At 38.3% G+C, this 23574-nt stretch overlaps 1 protein-coding gene across 3 annotated transcripts in view; it reads left to right on the top strand.

Moving 5' to 3' along the window:
- The window catches only part of UMAD1 (UBAP1-MVB12-associated (UMA) domain containing 1), a 240760-nt gene that overhangs the window by 14378 nt on the left and 202808 nt on the right, over positions 1-23574 (top strand). For all 3 annotated transcript variants that reach the window (XM_082398655.1, XM_082398653.1, XM_082398654.1), the window contains one exon: positions 9711-9810. In XM_082398655.1, the coding sequence (XP_082254781.1) occupies positions 9729-9810 (82 nt within the window). In that variant the 5' untranslated portion in view covers positions 9711-9728. The remainder of the gene's footprint in view (positions 1-9710; positions 9811-23574) is intronic.

The raw sequence follows: 23574 nt of genomic DNA, 5'->3' as shown, positions 1-23574 counted from the left end.
GCCAAGACATGGAAGCAACCTAAGTGAATGGATAAAGAAGATGTGGTACAATGGAGTATTACTCAGCCATAAAAAAGAATAAAATAATGCCATTTGCAGCAACATGGATGTACCTGGAGACTATTATACTAAAAGAAGTAAGTCAGAAAGAGAAAGACAAATATCATATAATATTACTTATTTGTGAAATCTAAAAAAATGATACAAATGAACTTATTTACAAAACAGAAACAGACTCACAGACACAGAAAACAGTCATGGTTACCAAAGGGGAAGGGGGTGGGGGAGGGATAAATTAGGAGTTCGGGATTAACAGATACACACTACTATATGTAAAATAGATTGCAATAAGGACCTACTGTATAGCACAGGGAACTATATTCAATAATGGAAAAGATTCTGAAAATAATATATATATAAACTGAATCACTTTGCTATACACCTGAAAGTAACACAGCACACAGTAACATAATAACAGAGTTTTCTTGATTGTAAATCAAGTATACGTCAATTAAAAATTTTTAAAATATTTATTTTTTATTGTAAAACAATATATGATATTTGACTTAGAAAAAAGCAAGTACTACAAAAGAACCATAAATTAAATATAAACTGGTCATGCTTCCTGGTAACAACAACTATTAGGTTTGGTGTATATTTCTCCATATTTTTTTCCTAAGAATGTACAAATCTTACCTGCACATACAAAATAGAAATTTATAATTAGAAAGCCTGCTAGTTTCATTTTGAAAAAGCAAATAAGTTAGAAAAAGTACTAGAAAGGATGAAATAGTATAAAACACATACTTCAGCTGAAATGTGCTCTCTCCAAGAGGCCTGGGTGACAGAGCAGGAGTTCTGAGTCCAAGGCGCATGGTCCCACACACAGGCATCAAAGGGAGGGACCTTCAGACAGAGGCCACCTTACACCTTCAATTTACATTCCTCAGAGGTTCCTAGATGCATTGGGACCATCTTGGGTGGTGGCCAGGAGTCAGTGGGAAGATGCCCTAACCGTAGCCTCAGCCTGGTCCTAATGTTTTTAGTGATGGTTATTTTTTTTTTTTTACTTTGGCCATAACAGCAAATGCAAATCTGATTCCAGGCTTTCCCAGCTCAAAACCTTTCAAAGCTCTTTCACTGGTTCCTCACAAGCCTTGTTTTGGTGAAGGGCTCCTCCTCGTGGCTCCCTGGGCATCTCCCCCCTCCCTAGAGGTGCCATCTTTAGACCAAGCCTGCACTTTCCTTCACTCCTGTCTCAGACTGGACTGGTTTCACTCTTAGTTATCTGCCTGGCATTTGAATTTACCCCCCTGGATTATACTGAAGAGGTCAGTTGTTTCTGCAGTTTTGAAATGTGAAACAATATAGTCGAGTTAACATTTTAGTCCTGGTACGACAACCAAGTATAATGTTTTTGAAAAATTTGAAGAAATGGGGGTATACACATCCGTTTGGTGATAATTAAAGGGGTGTATTTTCATAATATAATTTGAGATGTTAGAGATCAGGATCTCAATCCCTGAACTTTTATATTTTCAGTTTGAAATACCACTGATGTTTGTAATTTCAGCTACCACTTATATTCTAACAGCTCCCAAATTCCAACTTATTCCTTTCATTGGAGCACTAGGTCCTATTTTTCCAACTGCATTTCACATATTTCCATTTGGACCAGTCATTGTTTCCCTACATGTAAACTTGTCTGAAATGGAGTTAATTTTTTTCTTCTCTTAAATTTCCTTTTTCTACTTTCCTTTTCTTGTTCTTCATTTCACTTTCTTTACTTCTTCAGGCTTGAAACTTCAGTCGTCTTTTAGTAATTCCTTTCCATCAGTATTTTGTAGAGTTGAGAGTCACTAGGTCCTGTTTCATATTTCTGTACACCCCTTCTTTTTCATTCAAACTTCTCCCACCATAGTCCAGTCCCTTTCGCTACAGCGTTCTAACTTCATGGCTCCACTTTCTCAATCAGTCTCTCCAGCATTTTATTTTATTTTATTTTATTTTAATCGAAATATAGTTGGTTTACAGTGTCATGTTAGTTTGAGGTATACAGCATGGTGATTCAGTTATACATATATATACATATATATATAATATATATATTTTTTCTTTTTGATTTTTTTTCTATTATAGGTTATTACAAGATATTGAGTATAGTTCCCTGTGCTATACAGTAGGTCCTTGTTGGTTATCTATTTTATATACAGTAGTGTATATGTGTTAATCTCAAACTCCTAATTTATCCCTTCCCTCCTTTCCCGCTTGGTAACCATAAGTTTGTTTCCTATGTCTGTGGGTCTATTTCTGTTTTGTATATAAGTTCATTTTTATCATTTTTTTTTCTGGATTCCACATGTAAGCAATATCATATGATATTTGTCTTTCTCTCTCTGGCTTACTTCACTTAGTATGATAATCACTCGGTCCATCCATGTTGTCTAGCCTATTGTTTTAAATTTAATCTTTCTGAAACACTACTTTCCTCAAGATCCTAGACTACAAAATATTAAATGAATCCCGGTAAGCCACTCTGGATATTCTAATATTTTCTTGACTTAGTAGCCCTTTTAATAATTTGTCTCTTCTTTTGTAGTCTTCATTTCTGTTGCTTACCTCCATGCTTCTAGTGAGGTTAGTCTCTCTGCTGTCTCCTAAACACTCTGTGTTCGTTGTTCCTGGTGATCCTTCTTACAGGAGAGGCCTTCCTTCTCTTCTTGGTTTATATCTGTGCCCATCAGATGAAGTTAAACTCAAGGTTACCTGTTTGTGAATTGTAACAGGGCTCTTCTCATTCTCATTGAGCCTTCTGGAATGTTTTATACTGTTTAATGCTGTTTTGTGTAATATAATCTTGTCTTTCAAGGTTAAAACTATCACAAGTATGGGACCATTGTCTTTTTTGGTATCTGTCGGAAGAAATTAGGAAACTTGTTATCTAAATTTGTATTCCTTTTGCCTAACCATGCAATTCACAACCCACCACACAGAAGAAGAGGAAGATTAAACATGGTTCAGGATTTTACTTTTTCAGCAGTATGAAATTTACATATTTATTGGATTTTGACACAATGTGAAGAAAAAATGTGTGTATATATATTTTTTCTTATATAGTTAAGTGGCTGCTGTTTATCTGTCCCACATAGACATTTCAGTCTATTTGACATATTTACATTGTCAAATAGTCTGTTGAAATTGAAAGAAGGTGATCAAATTGAGAAAACCAGGTTACCTTAATCCTTTTGTCATGGGTAATATCACTTAAAAGGTAAGTCTTAGAATAATAGGAAAAAATAAATATATCACTTGTGCTGCCCTCCTTCAGAGCGGTAGGATGTGTGCTGCGTAGCGATCAGGGTCGCTTTCTATATGCAGTCTGTGTGTGCCATTAAAAGTGAAGACACTGTCCTTTTATTTTTGAGTTTTGTGTGAATGCATAGAGAAAGAAGTATCTTGCTTTGTATACAAAGACTGCATTTGTAACACACACAAAGTCGTTTAAGAGATTTGAGACAATTTTACGAATAATTGTGAACTACAACATTTATATAACATCTAGAATATCATGCTAATAATGAATTTTTAAAATAGCTTTATTGGGGTATTATCAACATATGGTGAATTGCACATGTTGAAAGTGTACAATTTGATGAGTTTTGACATGTTTATATACCCTGAAACCATCACTGCAATCAAGATAATGAATATATTTATCACCAAGATAATGAATATATTTATCACCCTCAAAAGTTTGCTTGTGATCCTTGGTAATTCCTCCCTCCCACCCTCCCTCCCTGCACCTCCCATTCCCCAGGCAACCACTGATCTGCTTTCTGTCACTATACATTAGTTTGCATTTCCTAGAAGTGTTTTGTGGTTTGGCTTTTTTCACTCAGCTTGATTTTTTTGAGATTCATGCATGTCATAGCATATCTTAGGCCTTCATGCTTTTTTATTGCTGAATAGTATTATGGATATGCTACAGTTTGTTTATCCTTTTTATCTGTTGTTGGACATTTGGATTTTTTCCAGTTTGGGGCTCTTACCAAAGAAGCTGTATAACGTTTGTGTACAAGTGTGGACATATGCTTTCATTTCTCTTAGGTAAATACTTAGAAGGAGAACGTCTGGGTCATATGATGGGTGTATGTTTACGTTTTTAAGAAACTGCCACAGTACTATATTATTACACCTACCACAGTGTATAAAAGTTCCAGTTGCTCCGCATTTTTGTCAACAGTTGGCATGGCAAGCTTTTTAAATTGTTAATATTTTAAAAGGTATATGGTGTTATCTCATTGAGATTTTAATTTGCATTTGCCAATTGACTAATGATGTTGAGCATCCTTTCATGTGGCTCTTTGCCATCCACATATCTTTTTTTTTTTGCTTTGGCTGCGCTGGGTCTTCGTTGCTGCATGTGGGCTTTCTCTAGTTGTGGCAAGTGGGGGCTACTCTTCGTTGGCGTTGCGCGGGCTTCTCATTGCGGTGGCTTCTCTTGTTGCGCAACACAGGCTCTAGGTGCATGGGCTCAGTAGTTGCAGCACGTGGGCTCTAGGGCGTGTGGACTCAGTAGTTGTGGCTCGCGGGCTCTAGAGCGTGGGCTCAGTAGTTGTGGCTCACAGGCTTAGTTGCCCCGCAGCATGTGGGATTTTCCCGGACCAGGGATCGAACCCGTGTCCCCTGCATTGGCAGGTGAACTCTTAACCACTGGATCACCAGGGAAGACCCACATATCTTCTTTAGGAAAATATCTGTTAATAGCTTGTGTCCAGTTTTTATTGGTTTGTTTTCTCATGATTGAATTTTAAGAATTCTTTATATATTCTAGACACACGTCCTGTATCAGATTTGTGATTTGCAAGGATTTTCTCCCAATCTGTGTCTTGGGCAGTGAACTCTTCATCTCCCATCCATATGGAAGCAGTTCCAGGATTCCCATGTTTGGGGATTAGGAGGCATTCTGGGTTGGGTCCCAGCTTAGCCAGGCAAGAGTGTTGTTGCTGGCTGATAATGGATTTTTAAGAATAAATTTTGATATTTCACCCACTTATAAAATGTAAAATTTGCTTATTGTAGACAGTTTTTAACATGCTGAAATCGTACCTAAGGAAACGAGGCTGGAACATGCTTGATAATTCCAGGCAGAAGAAGGCCACGTAAGTCAGAAGCATGAGTGCTCATGTCTTCCCATATACTCAGCTGGGGGCAGCAGGACTGTTCCAGGCCTCCTCCACTTTGGGGATGGAGCTCCTAAATTCCTCTTAGTTTTGCTCAGGATTGCCTCCAAAATGGGGTAGTTTCAGGTTGCTATTTGTTTCCGTAAATGTAAGTTGAGTGCTGCATTTGCAGTGCCTGGTCAGTATCTGGCCTAAGCACTTAATAAATATTCATAAAATATAAATATTAAGTAAGTGAAAGTCTGGAACGTGGATATTGTGGAATTAGCAAATATCTTAAGAACACAGAGCTGAGCAAGGCTTGGGAAAGTAGGGATTTAGAAAGACAGAAATGGAATTAATCAAATGTATTTGACTAATATTGGGAAATATTAAAGTCCAACACAAATGTCTTGTTAAGGGCTCCTTGTCTTTGGTGCTTTGTTGATGAAAAACATTCAGTTTTGGTACCAAAAAGACTTGGTTTAAAATTCTAGCTCTGCTGTTTACTAGCCATATACATTTGCATCAATACTTAACCGACTTTACTTCAATTCTTTCACTTACACATTGTGAATAGTTATGTGTACCTGGTGGCATGATTGTAAGATTACAGGAGATAGAGTCTATAAGGCATTTAGGTACAGTGCCTGACACATCGTAGGAGCTCAGCAAATGTTAGTGGGGTTTTAGTTACCCCCGTTCTCTTTCCCAGTTCTAGTCTTAGGTGGGGAAAGGAAATCTGGCTGCTGGAGTGGTGACCTAACCATGCAGCTTTCTTGCTGTGGGAAGATCTTAGAATGGTATTGCCGGTCCCGCTGGGATAAAGTTTTATACCACCTTGTGTTTGTTTTCAGTGGTACAAAAAATATCATGGTATAAAGATAATTTGATTACAGGTTTTAGTGTCTCAGGACATAGTCTTTTCATGCATGGAGTGATTACTGTAAAGCTATATGTATGGTTAGACTTACTTAGGTACCTATTGGAATGAATCATGAATGTCAGCAGCAGTATACATGGTACAAGGGAATCCCAAGACTTGTATTATAAAATTGTCACAGCGTTCCCATGGAAACACATCTTGAGGTGACTATTGTAGAGGAAGGAGTTAAGGCAATGGTCAGGTTGGCAGAATAACAGGTGCGAGGGTGACTGGTACTTTCGTAACCAGTTTAGAGCAGTTTCCAATGGATGTTTGCAGCAAACTAGTCTTTGCTGCCATTCTGAGTTCTTTTATACTGTCTTTACTACCTTTTTCCTATTCCTGACCTGTTTCTTCCGTGCCTGGACGTTTCTTGACTCTTGGAACCTAAGTTCTCTCTCCTTCTTGGATATGTTTGGAATTTTATGATGTTCTAAAGTGACAAACTGTAATATTATGCATTGCCACATAAGTCGTACTGTTGGCAACCTGATGCAGCCTATTTAAGCCTGTATATTGTTTAAGTTTGATTTTTTTTAGGTCATGAAAAACTTAAATGCTTCACTTAATTATTTGAATCATAAGTTCTCTGCAAAATACTTGCATTCAAAAGGGATTCTGGCGCTACAGCTGAGTTTGGTCTGGCTTTTATAACAATGTATCTAAACGTTGGGGGCTTGAGAATGACTTATCAAAACTGCTTTTGTGATTTCTGTGTTTGTTCCATTTCTGTCTTGTGGCCAGACATGAAAAGGTATTGGAAATTTGAGTCCTTCTATTAAAGGCTTTTCTTTTATATGTTAGAAAGGAGCCACTTTTTAAAGGGCCTCTCTCTGTGGCTACAAAGCTCCTTGTTCTAGCACTCTAATGGCATGTGACACAGTGAACTAACATGCAACATGGCCACACCTACCTCCAAGGAGGGTAGAAAACTGCAGTTCTTATATGTCTCCTGATATAAGGTGGAGAGCCAGTGAATGGCCCTAATGATTCCGTGGTCACCATATACTCAGTTCTCTCTCCCTACCGTAGACAGAGTGACTCACCCCTCCCCAAGGGCAATAACCCAAATGGCCCCATTCAGTCATAGCATCATGCTCTAAGTTCAGCATTTCTTCATCAGGTCCAGATGTGGCACCTCTTGTTGTAGAGACTTCATGAACTAAGCAGTCTGTCCATTCTGTCCCCTCCGGTAACTGGGAAAAATAACTGCCCAAACCACTGTCATCCAGAAAGGGGAGGAATGGGAGATACACAGCAGTCACCGAGTGGTAGCAATTCTGGAATCCCACTGAGCAGGCATTTTGGGGGATCCCCGCCTTGGATTGGAGCGTGTTCATTAATTATGCCCAGATTCTGCTTCTCAGGAGAGTCCCACCCCCAGTCCCGTGTTCTCCAAGCACTCCACCCAAAGTTTCTTCCTTTTCCAGTAACTTCCTTGGCTACCACCGAAGTAGGCACTGGAGAATAGACCCTCCTTGGGGGCTGAGCACTTTTCTCTGGCAGCTTCCTGTCTGCAGCATTGTTGTAAATTTCCAATAGTCATAGTGCTCCTTTAATCCAGACTTGTAGTCATTTTGGCAGCACAGCTCTCCAAAAATTTTGTTGGCTTCTTATCTATTTGATTATAATCAGCTTCATGTATCTGTAGCCAGACCTACAATTTTTGCTAGCTGTAACTCTTAGATTTGCTACATTTCTCATCTCTTTCACCCTTAAATGTGCTCCCCCCTTTATTTATTTGAAGGTATCTTTTCTCTACCAGGCTTCAGTTGGACACCGATCCCCTTCGTCTCTTTTTCCTGACCCATCGTAGCCTAAGAATTTACTGAGTGCCACATTCATCCAGGCTGCGGCTTTAGTATCAGGTGTGATGGCTATATCCTTGATTTGATCCTTACCCAGATTGAATTTTAATCATCTGTTGTTCCTTCAAAGGCTTTCTCTGTTTTAGTTTTAACTGTTTGGGGTTGAGAAGTTAGTTGCTTCTTCCAGTCTTTTAAGACTTTGAGTTTGAACTTTATTGTCTTACATTCCTGCTTGTAAACCAACCAGTTCTTTTCTGATCTCATTTCTTTCTTGCACGGGTTTCTCTTTATCTTAGTTATTTTTTTCATCTCATTCCTTGTCTTTTCATCTTTTCCATCTAATCTTGTTTTTTTGTTTTTGTTTTTTTTTTACCAGTTTCATACAGGCCATGTCTCCTTGTACTCTCTTGAGGGTGCCAAACTATTTCCAGACTTTTCTTTTGGCTCCATCACTATATCCAGTAAGCTCAGCCTTTGAGGATTTCAGAGATGATTCCTTTTCCTTTACTGAAATATTTTCTTTTTCATATGGCTTGTGTTTTTCTTCTCCATTTTTTATTCTTTTAAAAGGTGAAACCTGCCAGATGTGTTTTCTGTCAACAAATTGGCTCTTTTACCATCCACTCCGATCTACAACTCAGGGCAGGTTGACCTACGCAAATCCTGGTGCAATTCTCAGTTTCTAGAAGCATCTTGCTCAGATAAAATCTTTACTTATCCTCCCCGCTTGATTTTCTGGTGGGTGGAATATATGAAGCTGAAATGTGGGGCGCACTTGTTGCCACTAGGAACTTTTCTTTGCTGTCTCTTACATTGCTTTGCTTATAGCGACTCAGAACGTGACATGTCCTCCCAAGTTTCCTTCACCTTCCTTCCCAGTTGTTTTCTAAGAGTTGTTGCCCTGCCTGAGTGTACAAAGCTTAATGTACAAAGATGGGAGGACACAGAGGAGAGAGGGTGTGTTTGTGTGTGTGTGTGTGTATGTGTGTGTTGGGGGTAGTGCACAATAATCTCACCAACACAGATATTTGCACTGATGGGAATTTACATTTGGCTACAGTTTTACAATGAATACAGTCCTTGAGTGTCTGAATAAGATAACCAACTCTAGAGGGTGTTTGTAGTGCCTTCTTTTCTTTTTTCAGGTGGCCTTAGTTTCATGAGGCTTAAGGTGGTTATGGCATGACAAGAAACCTGGGCAGGGTTTGTTTTTTTTTTCCCCTTTCCTCTGTCCAGTGTCCAATTTATGGCTAGTGAGATCCTTCCAGATTCTGGTGTTATCTGTTGACTTTAGTTTTACTTGTAGTGATTTCTTGGGTTATTTCCTGCATGTTCAGAAATTGAGAGAGGATGAACACAGTATTTCAAACTGGAAGTCCATGCTCCTTAATTTCTGGTTTTATCTTCTGACACCTAGAGAGGGCTTGTGTTCTTCAGTTTGGGAATAGAATTCCTAAAAGTAATTATTGTGATATCTTTATATTTGGCTTTTAAAATTTATTTGGCTGCGTCAAGTCTTAGTTGCAGCACGTGAGATCTTTCAGTGCAGCAAGAGGGCGCTTTGTCCTCTCCAGTTGTGACGCGTAGGCTCCAGAGCACGTGGGCTCAGTAGTTGCGGTGCACAGGCTTAATTGCCCTGCAGCATGTGGGATCTTAGTTCCCTGACTAGGGATCGAACCCACGTCCCCTGCATTGGAGGGCGGATTCTTAACCATTGGACCACCAGAGAAGTCCCTGTATTTGGCTTTTTACTAAGAAGGGTAAGAGTTTTACGGTTTCATCTGAATTTGATATTATATAATGTTTCTATTTCAGGTAACAGAGGAAGCAGCAATGTTTCACTTCTTCAGAAAGCCTCCGGAATCTAAAAAGCCCTTGGTACCAGAGAGAGAAGCAGATGGATTTGTCCTTTTAGGTGAGTCTTTTTAGGAAACAATATCATAATTAGATGAATTCTTTTTCCTTTAAAAGAATACTTGAAAAGTATATGATTGATTTTTAAACATTTTCCTATTAATTCCAGAGTTAGTTTATGTATATGAAATCTATAAAAATATAGGTCATCAATCACTTAAAATATTGTCATCAAGTCAGACTCTTCTTATACGGTACATTGGTTTGGATGTGTCCTTCAAATTCAATTTATAAAATCATCCTATTTTTTCTATCCAGTAAGCTAGTCAACCTTTTTAATTATGAAAAAGCAGAAGTCTTGATGAATCTTTGATAAATTCAAATTCTGTTTTATAAATAGCACCAAGCCTTGCTTCTTAAATTAGCATCAAAAATTAAATCAGGCATCCAATAAATAGTTGCTGAATGAGGTACGTTTATTTCTTTTATTGAAGTATAGTTGATTTACAATATTGTATTAACTTTCAGGTGTACAGCATGGTGATTCAATATTTTTATAGACTATACTCCATTCAAAGTTATTACAAGATAATGGCTATAATTCCCTGTGCTGTACAGTATGTCCTTATTGCTTATCTTTTTTATATATATTAGTTTGTATCTCTTAATCCCATACCCCTAATTTGCCTCTTCCCTTCTCTCTCCTTTTTGGTAACCATTAGTTTGTTTTCTGTATCTGTGAGTCTGTTTCTGTTTTGCATATACATTCATTGTATTATTTTTTAGATTCCACATGTAAGTGATGTCATACAGTATTTGTTTTTCTCTGTCTGCCTTATTTCACTAAGCATAATACTCTCCAGGTCCATACATGTTGTTACAAATAGCAGAATTTCATTCTTTTTTATGGCTGAGTAATAGTCCTCTGTGTGTGTGTGTGTGTGTGTGTGTGTGTGTGTGTGTATGTCTATATATATATATATGTGTGTGTGTGTGTGTGTATACCTATCTATATATATATGTGTGTATGTGTGTGTATACATATGTGTATATATATATATGTATGTATATATATACTTCATCTTAGTCCAGTCATCTGTTAATGGGCACTTGGGTTGTTTCTGTGTCTTGGCTATTTAAATAGTGCTTCTATGAGCTTTGGGGTGCATGTATCTTTTTGAATTAGTGTTTTCATTTTTTTCTGTATATATAACCAGTAGTGGGATTGCTGGATCATATGATAGTTCTATTTTTAGTTTTTTGGGGAACCTCCATAATGTTTTCCGTAGTGGCTACACCAATTTACATTCCCAGCAACAGTGTTGAAGTACACTTTTAAATCTAAATATGTTAAATAGTGTCTCCTGAATGTTAAGACTAGTTTATTTTCTATTATAAAATTAATACCTGCTAGTTATTAAGATTTTAGTGGCTTTAAAAAATATTTCTTTCAACCAAATACTATGCTCTTCCCAAGGGGAATTCTGAAAAATAACATTTCCTTCATGTCATTGTGTCTTTCCTCCAAGGAAGAGATTTGCAGTCTTTAGATAGTTCTTCCCAGCAGTTCTCTACCAACAGGGTGGTGAGGAGGAACCAAAACCCAGTGTCCCCTTGTGAAACGCATCCTCTCCTACTCTGGATTTCCTCCTGCCAAATTCAGCTCCTTCTCTGAGAGGATTTGCATGAACTCATAGAGTGTTTGCTTCTGGCGATGTTTCTCAGGTGTCTCCCTTTCCAGATTCTGGTTTCCTATCTCTTCTGTCTTTATCTTGGCCCAGTTATCCAGAGTCCCTTGGCATTAGCAAATGGTCTGCGTGTCTTGAGGAGTAGGAGATGGCTCCTTGGGTTTACGGGTAGTCCTGAACCTTCAGCTTAGGCCCTCTTGGCCTCTGACCCCACACATTCAGAAGGGTGGGTGGGTGGGTCTCTGCCTCTTCAGCCCTTCTCTTTAGGATCTGGTCTCTCATAGTAAGGATGCAAGGATTTTACCCCTCTGGCCCTCTTCTGTTTCTTGGCCTTAATCTCTGGGAGACCGGAAGAGAGTTTTTCTCATGGCTGAATGTTACCGTAGAATATCCCATCTTTTCCACAGTCAAATTCTGGCAGGCTTGTGTGTTTTTCTGTATCTGTTTCCTGTGGCCTGGGACAGGGGCAGTAGCTAGAGTGGTCAGAGTTATTTTCTCTCTGACCAGATCCCCTACGTCTGAGGTGAAGTAGTGGGGCGTAGTCTGACCAGGGTTGGTGGTTTTTCTGGGGAGCCTCCTGACTGGGATAAAGTGGGGTGCCCTGGGCACAACTGCTTCTCTGGCCCTTCTTACAGTGTCAGGAAGTTGTGCCTTGCCTTCTAAGTCAGAACTGGCTCTGTCAACCCCAACTTCTGTTTCAAAAGCTGCCAGCGTTGCTTCCCTTTTACCTGCTAAATTAGCCCCACTAACAGAAAAACTTCAGGGATGCCTCTAGTCTCCTGTATAGTTTCTGCCTCTTCAGGAGTTTCACAATAAATTCTTCTCTCAGAAATTTGCTTCAGCACAGCCTGGTTTTCCAAACTCTGTTCTGTATTCTTCATTTTAGAACACCTCTGTAATCTCAACACATATGCAGAGAACTGTGCTCTTTTCTGTTGTTTCATGATTAGAAATCCACCTTATTCTCTTTGTTATCAAATAGGCATTTAAAGGCTGTGAGTCTAGTGCACTGACATGTCTGAGAGCACGTACAGCTTCTACAGCTGGACTTTGTGAACTCTCAATACGTCTTCTTCACCTGGCTCTGTGGCCTGCCACTTTGCAGCATTACAGAGACAACTTTTAACCACAACTGAAAAAACCCCTGGTGCTGCTCTCTCTAAAATCTCCTTCAATGTCTGGTAGCTTGTAACATGAAGATGTTTCACTACCTGTCTCATAACTAGCCCAACAGGGGCCCCGTTTCCATGGTATTCCGCCTTAGCCGGTGAAGCTCCTGTTACGGACCTTTCCTTCCTAGGAAAGACTAGTTTAAGAAGTGGTCTTTAACTGAGCCTCAGAAGACAGAAATGTCCAAATTTGCTAATGCTTGAGGGAATTTCTAGCAATTAATTACTCTCATATGCTTTCATGTCCCAGCTGCTCCATCTGATATATCTAAGGTATAATGGTGCATTTTCCCAAAAGCTGGCATGCTGTGTTTTGAGGGAGTTTTCCTAGGGCCATCTTGGACTAAGCGGGAATGGTGTTGACTCCTGTACCATAGTCTTGCGGTTGGGAAATCATGGTGAGGCATCACTTACCTCCCAGTCCCAGGATTGTGATTTAATTTCAGGTGCCGCTGGTAGTGCACCCTCATTCAAATGATGCAAGGAAGAGCAGACTCCCAAATGTTGGCTGAAGGCTTCTGGTCCTTCAGCTGCCGTGTCTGCTGATGCTTGTCTCTGTTTAGCGTTATTTTTAACCAGGTGCAAAGCTCCACTGCCCTCCACCATTTTCCATGAAAAATCCTTGTGTACCCACTGTTCTGTGATCTTAGTTACTCTTTTGAAGTTTTGATGCTGTCAGTCAGCATCATGTCTGGGTTCTCACTTCCTCTGTTCTTCTCTTTTCATCAGTAACACCATCTCCCTTCTTTCTCAGGAGCACCGCAGAGACTCTACGGTGAGGTGCAGGTAGAATGCTGACTCGAGCCAGACCCCTTGGGTTTATATCCTGGCTCCACAATTTACTGGAGTTTCCATTATAGGGGAGGCAAAACTTTACCTCTTGCCTCTTAGGGTCTCTGGCTGGGCCTGAGAATTAAATAGACATAGGACAGATGAACAGAAGAAAAGCATATGGATTTTTACGTGCACATGGGGCCCCCCACAGGAGAATGAAGACCCAAAGATGTGGCCAAACCTAGGTTCTCATATACCAGGTTGAGCAAAGAGGCAGTTGTGGAAAAGTAACTAAAATATGTGGGGATACTAAAGGAAGATGAGGGTTATTTTAACAGGCTCTGATTGTACGGAGTTCTCTTGCCCCTGACTCTCCATCTCTGGTGGTAAGAATGTTTCTTTCCTCCTGGCATTTTCCATAGGTTTCTTTTTTTTTTTTTTTTTTTTTAATCTCCTGCTTTCAGGAAGAAAAGGGGAGGTCAGAGTGCCCTTCTTGCACCTGCTATTTTTCAAGTGCCTTTGGCTCAAAATAATTCTTATGCCAAAGTGGCATTTTGGGTTGGTATATCTGCTACCCTTCACCATTTGGGGAAGTTAGGAAACCTCCTGGGTATCATTTAGCTTATCTAGAAAATGAGCATGATAACAGTACCAACCCAATAGGGTTATTGAGGTGATTAAATGAGTTAATGTGTGTAATGTGCTTAGGACAACCGTGTGAGTGAAGTGGTTGTGTTATCTCCACATACAGGGGAGGACTAAAAAGCTAGAGCTAGTTCCTCTAGCTTAGTTACTCTAGCTAGTTACTCCAGCAGATCTGGAGTTAGCCCAGGCATTCTGACTTCAGAGCCTATTCTCTTAACCACTAAGCTATCCATCACTTTTTTTAAAAATAAATTTATTTATTTTTTGTCTGCGTTGGGTCTTCGTTGCTGCGGGCAGACTTTCTCTAGTTGCAGCGAGCGTGGGCTACTCTTCGTTGCAGTGCGCGGGCTTCTCATTGCGGTGGGTTCTCTTGTTGCAGAGCATGGGCTCTAGGTGCACGGGCTTCAGTAGTTGTGGCTCGCGGGCTCTAGAGCACAGGCTCAATAGTCATGCGCACAGGCTTAGTTGCTCCGCGGCCTGTGGAATCTTCCTGGCCCAGGGCTCGAACCTGTGTTCCCTGCATTGGCAGGCGGATTCTTAACCACTGCGCCACCAGGGAAGCCCTCCATCACGTTAAAAAAAAAAGTCATATTATCATTTTAAAATTTAAGACGTTAGTGACATTTTAAGCTCTTTTAAAAAAATTTAAATTGTGTTCATTAATTTTTAAAAAGAGTGCTGTGCTTTTTTGTTTATTTTTTTTTAATAAAAGAGGGTTGGTTGTATTATTATTCATAAAGTTTGGCTTTAATTTTGGCTACCCCAAACTTTTCACTATTTAATATTTTAAATATTTAAAACTATTGCGTAAAACTTTAATCTCCTTAATGAAGTTGAGGTTGGAAGATGGTATATAGTCAGCCCTCTATATCAACAGATTCTGCATCTGTGGATTCAACCAACTGCAGATTGAAAATATTGAAAGAAAAAAAAAACCAGAATGTTCCACAAAAAGCAAAACTTGAATTTGCCATATGCCTAGCAACTATTTACATAGCATTTACATTGTATTAGGTATGAGAAGTAATCTAGAGATGACTTAAAGTATACAGGAGGATACGCATAGGTTACATGCACATATATGCCGTTTTATATAAGGGACTTGAGCCGCTGCAGATTTTAGTATTGGGGTACTGCAGAAACCTAAGGACAACTATACATTGTTTAATTAGTAAACTATTCTTCAGCAGTTAAGGCCTTAACTGAATTGACTGATAAGAGTCAGGATAAATTATTAGGAATATAGTTAATTATCTTCAAAAACAGGATGGTAACCTCTTGTTTTTAGAAACTGATTTGTTCTAAGTTGCTTTTTTTTATCATATGGTTCTATATTGACATATATAATATCTGCTTAGTCTCAGAGCATACTGTGTGAAATATTTTGAAAAGTACCAAGTAGGTCAAATGGTAGATATGAAATACTTTTATTAACATGACCCCATACTTTGACACGTGTGTTTTGGTTATCATGTATCCACATAGCTTTCTTTGTTCTTATGTACAATAGATACATTGCAGGAAAATAAGTATATATAAGTGTTTTTGTGTGTTTATTAACTTCTAAATGATACAGCTAAGTAAAGACTTACATTATATTTATACCAACAACTTCTTATCAATATGGATTCTATAGAATTTGTTAGATTATCACCTTACTTGGCCTTTATAACGTATTTCTAAAAAGGTTAAATTATGTTGTTAAAAGTATAAATTATTTTTCCCACCTTGAGAATACCTCTTCCCCTAGGCAAGCCTTCCTTCTTAACACAAATAGGTTTTAGGTCACAGTTATTAGATGGCATTGCTGAGTTGCTGAAGTCAACACCCCATGACTTGAAATTGAGGGTCCAGGCAGAGCCTGGACACTTTTATTGATAATAAGAATATCTGGACTGCTTGTACACATTTAGCTCACTTATGGACAGAAAGCTTTTTCCCCGTAAAGATTTGCAAAGCTTTTAGCCTTTGTAAAATGTCGAACGTGCTGAATAATAATAAGGAAAAAAAAGCCTTATAGAAAAACATCCTTTCCCTCGTAACTAGTTTCTAGTCTCGTAAGAAGGTACTATTCGTTCATTCAGTAATGAAGTTGTAGTAATCCTCTAGGGTACTCATTTTACACAAAAACAAATTGCAGTTTTCATTTGCATCACTGGGTGGCGATTTTTCTTAGTCTTACACTACTGTTTAAAACCCCAGCGAGGCTGGTACTATTTGTAATTACCAGGGTTTTCTTCTGTTATGACATGTTTAATTGTGCTTTTAAGACATTATCTTTAGGTTGATTACAAATTTCCTACTGTAGTATGCAACCTCCTAGTTATTTTAAATTAGGAAAAAGGGTATCTGTTGCCTAAATGTTGGTATATAACTCTTTCCAAAACTAAGAGAAAGAAAGGCATGAATTAGCTTATTATATTATAGCAAAAAAAAAAAAAAAAAAAAAAGAAAAAAAGGAAAAATAACAGCGACCGGAAAAACCCATGGAAAATAAAATGAAAAAGAATAATTTGGATTACTGTTGTGTGTTCACTAATATTGGTGACCAGATACTGAATATAACTCTGGAGCAGGCAGAATGAAATTGGACAAACACTATTATATAGATTAAAGGAATTGGGTTATAGTACGGCTGAAGTTTATTGTGTTTTTCGGAATATGCACGTGCTTCTTAAAGTAAGGCATAAGAACTTCTAGTTTCCATTAAGCTAATTATTTTGTAAAACTGATTGACTTTAGAATCAGAATTTAGTAATTCACAGCGGCTTGGATTTCATCTTTAAGTATTGATATTGAAATATGTACTTTAGTCTCACCTTCTGTTTTCCAGTTTAAATGATAAATGAGATTTTAGGAAGTAGTCGGTTATTTTTAAGATTTTCTCCTACTGAATTCCTCATCGTGGGTATCAGTCAAACCATGTATACACACTAAAGTTAAACTATAACATTTTAAAATGGAACTTTTTAGATAATCTCTTCATCTCTGTGCTCTTTCCTTTATTTAAAAGTGGAAATCTAGCTGTGTGTAATAAAAATTTACATAAGGGACAGTAAGACACTTTGATTCTGTCTAGGACTGAAGGTTTTAATTAAAACAACAATGACAAAAAGTAAACAGATTTTCACCATGTGCTTTCTATTTTTACTCCCCATTCTTACAACAGAAGTATAATGAATCTTTAAAAAAATGGTGTTTATGGATTAAAAAAGCAACTGACCCTATTAATAACTCTTTACCCATGTATTGTGATATCCAGAAAAACTCAAATTGCAGTGAATTTACTTGGCAATTTTTGTGTTTTTACCCTTGACCTTTCAGTTCTAAAGGAGGTGTGCCAGGATTTTTCAACTAACTTCATCATGCAGCTGTTTATTTTCCCAATAAGAAATGTGAAGTCATGTGTCTAATGGGTAGAATTAACAGAATTTTCACATTCATTGATTCCTAATTCTGGTTCACCTGTTAATCTAGCAGCATTCAGAGGTGAAACCATTCAGGCCCGGCTGTTCTGTGTGGGGTGTACCACCCTGCGTTGTCTCCTTAAGGGTGCAGGGTGAGAGGGAGCTTCATGGGGCAGAGGAGAGGTGTCCACTGTGCTGAGAAGCAGAACTGAGCCCTCTTTTGCACACAATCAGTTGTGAGGAAGTCACTTATTCTTTACTGGGGCTCAGTGGACTCAGCCGACTCAAATGTAAATTAGGGATCTGTCTCCTTAACTCAGTGGATCTAACCTTCTTGTGATTTAGGGGGCACTTTGAAAATATACTGGTGCTGGGGCCTCATCCCTACATTCTGATTAGACAGGTCTGGGGTTTGGCCCAGACACTGGTATTTTTTTCCCAGAGTTCCCCAGATAGTTCTTGTGTGCATGCAGGGCTGAGAACCACTGCAGTTCACTCTCTATAATTTGGTAATTGTATACCATCAAATAATGTGTTAAGACACTTTGAAAAAGACTTCACAAAAATACAGAGTTACAGTTTCTCTTCCACTGCAGTTGAGCCATAAACAAATAAAAAAGCAAATTAAGCCATAAAATTTCTAGGTTGAACCTACTTCTTTTCAAACATTAAATAAAGAGCAGAAAGCTTCAGAATTCTAAGGAGTGAAATCTTGTTTCTTAAAGTAATATATTTGGAAACTTAAAAAAATTTTTGTAATCAGTGAAGCAGTTGAGAAGCATTTTGTTAATTATATAAATATGAATTCCAAGTGGCTTATGACTCTTTTTGTCTTTAGCCATAAGGCATCTAGAGTGACTTCAGGTAAAATTATTTGACAGATTAATACCTGTAAAGTCTTCACAGCAATTGTGAGGTACGTTTTCTTTGAACTAAAACCATCAGGCAGTCAGATTTTTAGTACACCTCTTTGGGAGTAGTTGACTAGTTTACTGTGGTACTGTTTCCTAGAAGGCACTTCTTCAGTACAATATCAGTAGGGAAAAAAAAATTTAGGTGTGCACACCATATTCCATAATGGGTTTCCTATAGTATTTACTCAGAGGCTTTCGTAATGTTACATCGTCCACATCTGAGACTATTTAACTGAAAAATTGTGATGAATAGCTTTTATATTTTGACTTACAGTCTCTTCTTATTTCATTCTGTTGAGGAAATAAATAATGACGATGAGACTCTAAGTAGAATGTACAGTATGAGCTTTGCAATTTCTACTAGTATTTCAGATAGAATTGGAAGACCTAAATATTGTCTTCCTAGTAATCTTAATAATACTACAATATTCTTTTATATTTAAGTGGTTGTCTTATTCGGTATCTGTTTTTTTCCCATTGAATGCAACCAAAACATATTATGAAGGGAAGAGTTCTTATTGAGGTCACACAGTAATCTTTCCAAATGTGGATTTCTGAAAATGTGTCTTCTTCTTTCATTATATCATGATAGAATTATGGTGTTACCTCAAAATAGCAAACTAATCCTTTAGTAAACTAATCCAGAGGAAAAACATCTTAAATTAGTGTAAGGTGGTCTTTTCTTATTGTAGTAATCATCAACATTCTTGAGCACTTTCTCTGTCTCGGGCACTCTGCTCCTTGTAAAAATGCTGCAGATTTCTGGGCCTGACCCATACCTAGTAAAACAGAATCTTTGAAACTATAGCCTAAGAATCAGCATTTTTTTAAAAAGCAATGCAGGTGATTTTTATGCATGCTGATATTTGAGAATTGTTGGAATAATTCCCTTATAAGGTGTGGTAGGGGAACAAAACATTTTCAGGCAGTGGGGGACAGACTGTGTAAAGTATGTAGATTCAGAGGAATCTGGGACATATTCATGGCCAGTAAACAGTTCTTTAGGAGAGAGAGGATATGTCAGGGCCACTGATGAGGAACGAGTGTAGAACGGTGATTTTCAGTGGGCCTGTGTGCCATTCCGAGATATTCGAATTTTATCCTATTGGCAGTAATGACCTATCAGATATCTGACCATTTCAAAACAGTGAAGTAGTGTTTTGGTTTTTATTTTATTGGAAATTTATTAATTGAAAAAAATGGAGATAATTTAACAATTTCATCCAGTTGAGAATTATTTGTTAATGAAAACAGTGATCATCTCCTGAATGTATTACTGAAAAGGTGTGCCTATGACAGAGAAACAACACACAGTTGAACTGTATGGGGCCATCGTGCTGCAAGTCGTTCTGTCAGACACCTCAAGTTTCACCTTTTCCACCTTTTAGTTTCAACATGATATAGGGGCAGAAACTACTAGTTGTCCTTCAATATGTGTTTATCTTTCTTTCTTAGTTAATAGCATTTTTATCTTGCCATGTGGCCATTTCGCAGTTAGACGTGGAATTTTGATGAAGTTTCTGGCCAGTGTGATATAAGAAGAAACATTGTATTGCAGGTTTTAGGAAACCTTTTAAAAACACAGCTGGTATGTACCTTCCATCTCTCCCCTGCCGCTAACTTTGCTCACCCTGGAGTGTGGATGTGATGATTTGGTAGCGGACTAGCCTCCATCTTGGACCATGAGGCCTAGACTGCATTGTGAGGGTAACTGAAGAATAAGCTGGGAAGAGCCTGGGTCCTTAAAGACTGTGGAGTTGCCACAACAGCCCTGTGGTGTGAGAACTCCCTTATGTGAGACAGGAGCAAACTTCTGTTCTGTGGGAGCCACTGCTCTACTGATATTTTGTCATTTGCGGATGAACCAAACCCTAACTAATGTACATGCTGAACTGGAAATCATAATATTTGGATTCTAAGTTCCATCATTTTCTTGCTGTGTGATCAAGCAGGCTACTTACCATTTCAGCCTCATTTTCCTTACATATAGAAAGTTAATAGCATTATGGATTCCTCATTACATTTTAAAGAAGAAGAATGAGAGGGAACTTTACACAGACTTCTTCATAGACAGAAGTGAGTACTAAGAAGTTTTAATTCACTTGCTAATTCTAATCAGCTCAGTGAAATGCTTGGGCAAATGATTCTGAGCCAGCCTCTAGGTTTAGCTGGAGAGAATGTTGTGATCCTTAATTTATGTTGTAGGCAAGGGAATGGTAAGTTCCCTACGAGTGCCCAGTATAGGTCTTTCCTCCACTCCCACTGGAAGGCCACTGAGTGCTTCTGCAATGAGTGCACCAGAAAGTTCATTCATATCCACTAAAAGCTGAAATGTTTAAAGTGTGCATTAACTAGTGGAACGTTATTAAAGAATTGAGAATTGCTGCTACACTCTAGTTATCAGTTAAGTTAGAAACTGATTCATTCCCTACAATTGGTATTTCCATCAAAAATGGTGTATACTTTTATGGCTATACATGTGTGTGTATGTATGTGTGTGTGTGATATTTTTAATGAAATGTATTAAGTATACTGTACTGAAGCCTTATGTCATAGTATTAATGACTTAAAGATGTCACTGTTCTGAGATTTTTCAGTATTCTAAGTCAAATAGCTCAGCTCTAAACTTAGGGAATGACTTATTTTTATTTCTGGCATCTATTATTTCCTGATGCACAAGCTGAAAATATGCTTGGCAGCACCAAAGGAAAACTGTAACCCTTAAAGTAATTTGTTGATGGGTTGCTTACTTAAAGGAATTGATAACTGTGAAAACCAGTGATCGTCCCAGTTGCTATCACTATGTTAGGGGTTCTTAGCCATGATGAATTTGAGAGCCTGAGTGGAGTGATCTATAAGCCTCCCGAAATTATAGGCAAAATATTGTATTTGCATTTTTGGGTGAGAAGGGTCTCTGAATTTCATCAGATTCTCAAAGATCTGTGACCCTAAAAAGGTTAAATAACCACTTTTCTAGATGTTGCTATGTATACTGATGTTTACTAGCCACTTGGGCTATGGTATTGAAGGGTATTTTTATTTTAATGTCAGAGATAGCATAGTCATTGTCAGAGGCAGGTTACACACCATTGGCCACTTTTACTAGTTTGGCTTCAGAAAATAGAATGACTTTTGAGCAGCTAAATAAAAATTAGGGAATAATTACCACTAGGTAAGATACACAGCAGATGAGTGACGTCTGTAAGGAGGTTACAGTCTACATCACAAGAGATACAAAAATAGAAGTGAAGTAACAGTACAAAACAATAACATCAAACACTTAAGATATTTGATAGAATGACTTGTACCATGATGGTCCCAGACAGTTCATTAGTTTGACATTGTTTCTCTGTCTTACGGTATCAACCTGGTGAGTATACTTGCATACTTTTCCAGTGATGCATTCAGGACATGGTGCTGCAATTCGTTTTTTCATTTAAAAAACTGAAAAATAGGCAGATGCTAATGGATATGTATAGATCCCAAACTGTGGTTGGGGCACCTTTTTACTTGTTATATTAAACATGTGATCAGTGATTAGTAATGATGGTTTGCTCTTGGTTTGCCTCTGCATGGACCTCTCACTGTTCCTACCAGGATATTTTTCTGCTCCCATGCCCAGGGCCCAGTGTTTCCTGTCTGCAGAGCGCCCGGCCTGCTTCACTTTGTCCATACCCTCTTGCAGTCAGATCCCACATGAAATTTTGTCTTTCACTCTCTACAGTTTCTAGATAGCTCTGTCTTTGATCTCACAGTGTACATTTTCTCCTATCAGTTATTTGCTTCTTAATCACATAGTACATTTTAGCAGCTGCTAGATTATTGTTTTGTAATGTTATTTAAACTTTTTAAAAATGTTTTGCCACTTGGATGGTAACCTAACGTATCGCTCGTCTGCTGTGTATCTTACATAATAATCAGCACAAGGACTTCCATAAAGTATATCCTCCATCCACTGATTTTTAACAGGTTTTGGAATGACTTCTAAATCATTTACTATTTGGTTAGAAAGCTTGGTAATGTCTCCTGTTAAGGTGTTTTTCCAGTGAAAATAAATCTGTGTCTAACTTATGTCACCCATCACCTGGACTTAAATTATACAAATTTTAGTTATTATATTAATGCAAACTGAATTAAGCATTCGGAGCAGATTTGCCTACCCCAAGTCCATTCCCTCTCCTTCCACACTTCAAAGTATTCACCTTCTGCTGCATGATCACATGATTCAAGAGATACTGGCTTTCCTCCTAGCCGTGGGAGGGCAGTTCTGATTTGTCTCAACCAGTCAGGGTGGCCCAGTCCACCTTGCCAGCAGTTAGTTTCAGAATGGGCACCTGTGACAGTTCTGACTAATGGGACATGAAGGGCTCATAGGCAGATACTGCAGAGACAGCCACCCCTTCCCTGGCAGCTATTTTATCTGGATGAAATGCCTGATGAGGTTACATCCATTGTTGCTGTCTTTGCTGAGGGGAGGTAACCTAAGACAGAGGGAACATATTGAAGATGGCAGAATAAAATGAGGAAGCAGCGTGGCCCATGACGACACTGCTGAACTGATAGATTTACTAACCTGGGAACTGTTGACCTCTGGGCGTCTCGTTAGGTGAGACAATAAGTTCCTTGGTTAAAGTTTAAGCCACTTTTAGATAGACTTCTATTACTTGCAGCTGAAAATGTCTGGACTGCTGTTTGACAAGGGTGCTTGTAATGCTACATCCTCCTGGATGATCTGTTTTGGTAGAGCCCCTCTTAGTGTGTATTGTCCAGACTTCATTATATATATATATATCTCAATCAAGTTCTTCAGTTGATGTATAGATAGGCAAAGTTTATATTTATGTCTTTCAAAACTCAACTGTTTTTAACAAAACAGTGTGTGAAAATAATCTTGAGCAACATTTCAAATGAAATGACTAGATTGCCAGAGTCATATGTAAACATTTCGAAAGGCCCGCCTAGTGGCAGCAGAAGGATGTGCATCTTGGATATTGCTGGTGCCAAGGGAGGCCAGGCTTCCGCTACAAAGCAACTGGTGAACAACTGTATTAATTGTTTGGTGATCAGGAAAGGAGTTTAACATAGTAACATCTTTTATTTGCTGCTTATATCAATACATAGGCATTTTATTGTGTTTTTGTTATACTTTAAGAAATTGGTTGGTAGGTTTAGATTGATGTGTCGCACATTGTAATTTGTCCTCTCTGAAGTAATGAGGAATAGGCTCC

The sequence above is a fragment of the Balaenoptera borealis genome, assembly GCF_965194805.1.
Source record: "Balaenoptera borealis genome assembly, chromosome: 7".
Taxonomy (NCBI): Eukaryota; Metazoa; Chordata; class Mammalia; order Artiodactyla; family Balaenopteridae; genus Balaenoptera; species Balaenoptera borealis.
Note: the sequence above shows the minus strand (reverse complement) of the source record. Positions and strands in the feature narration are given on the sequence as shown.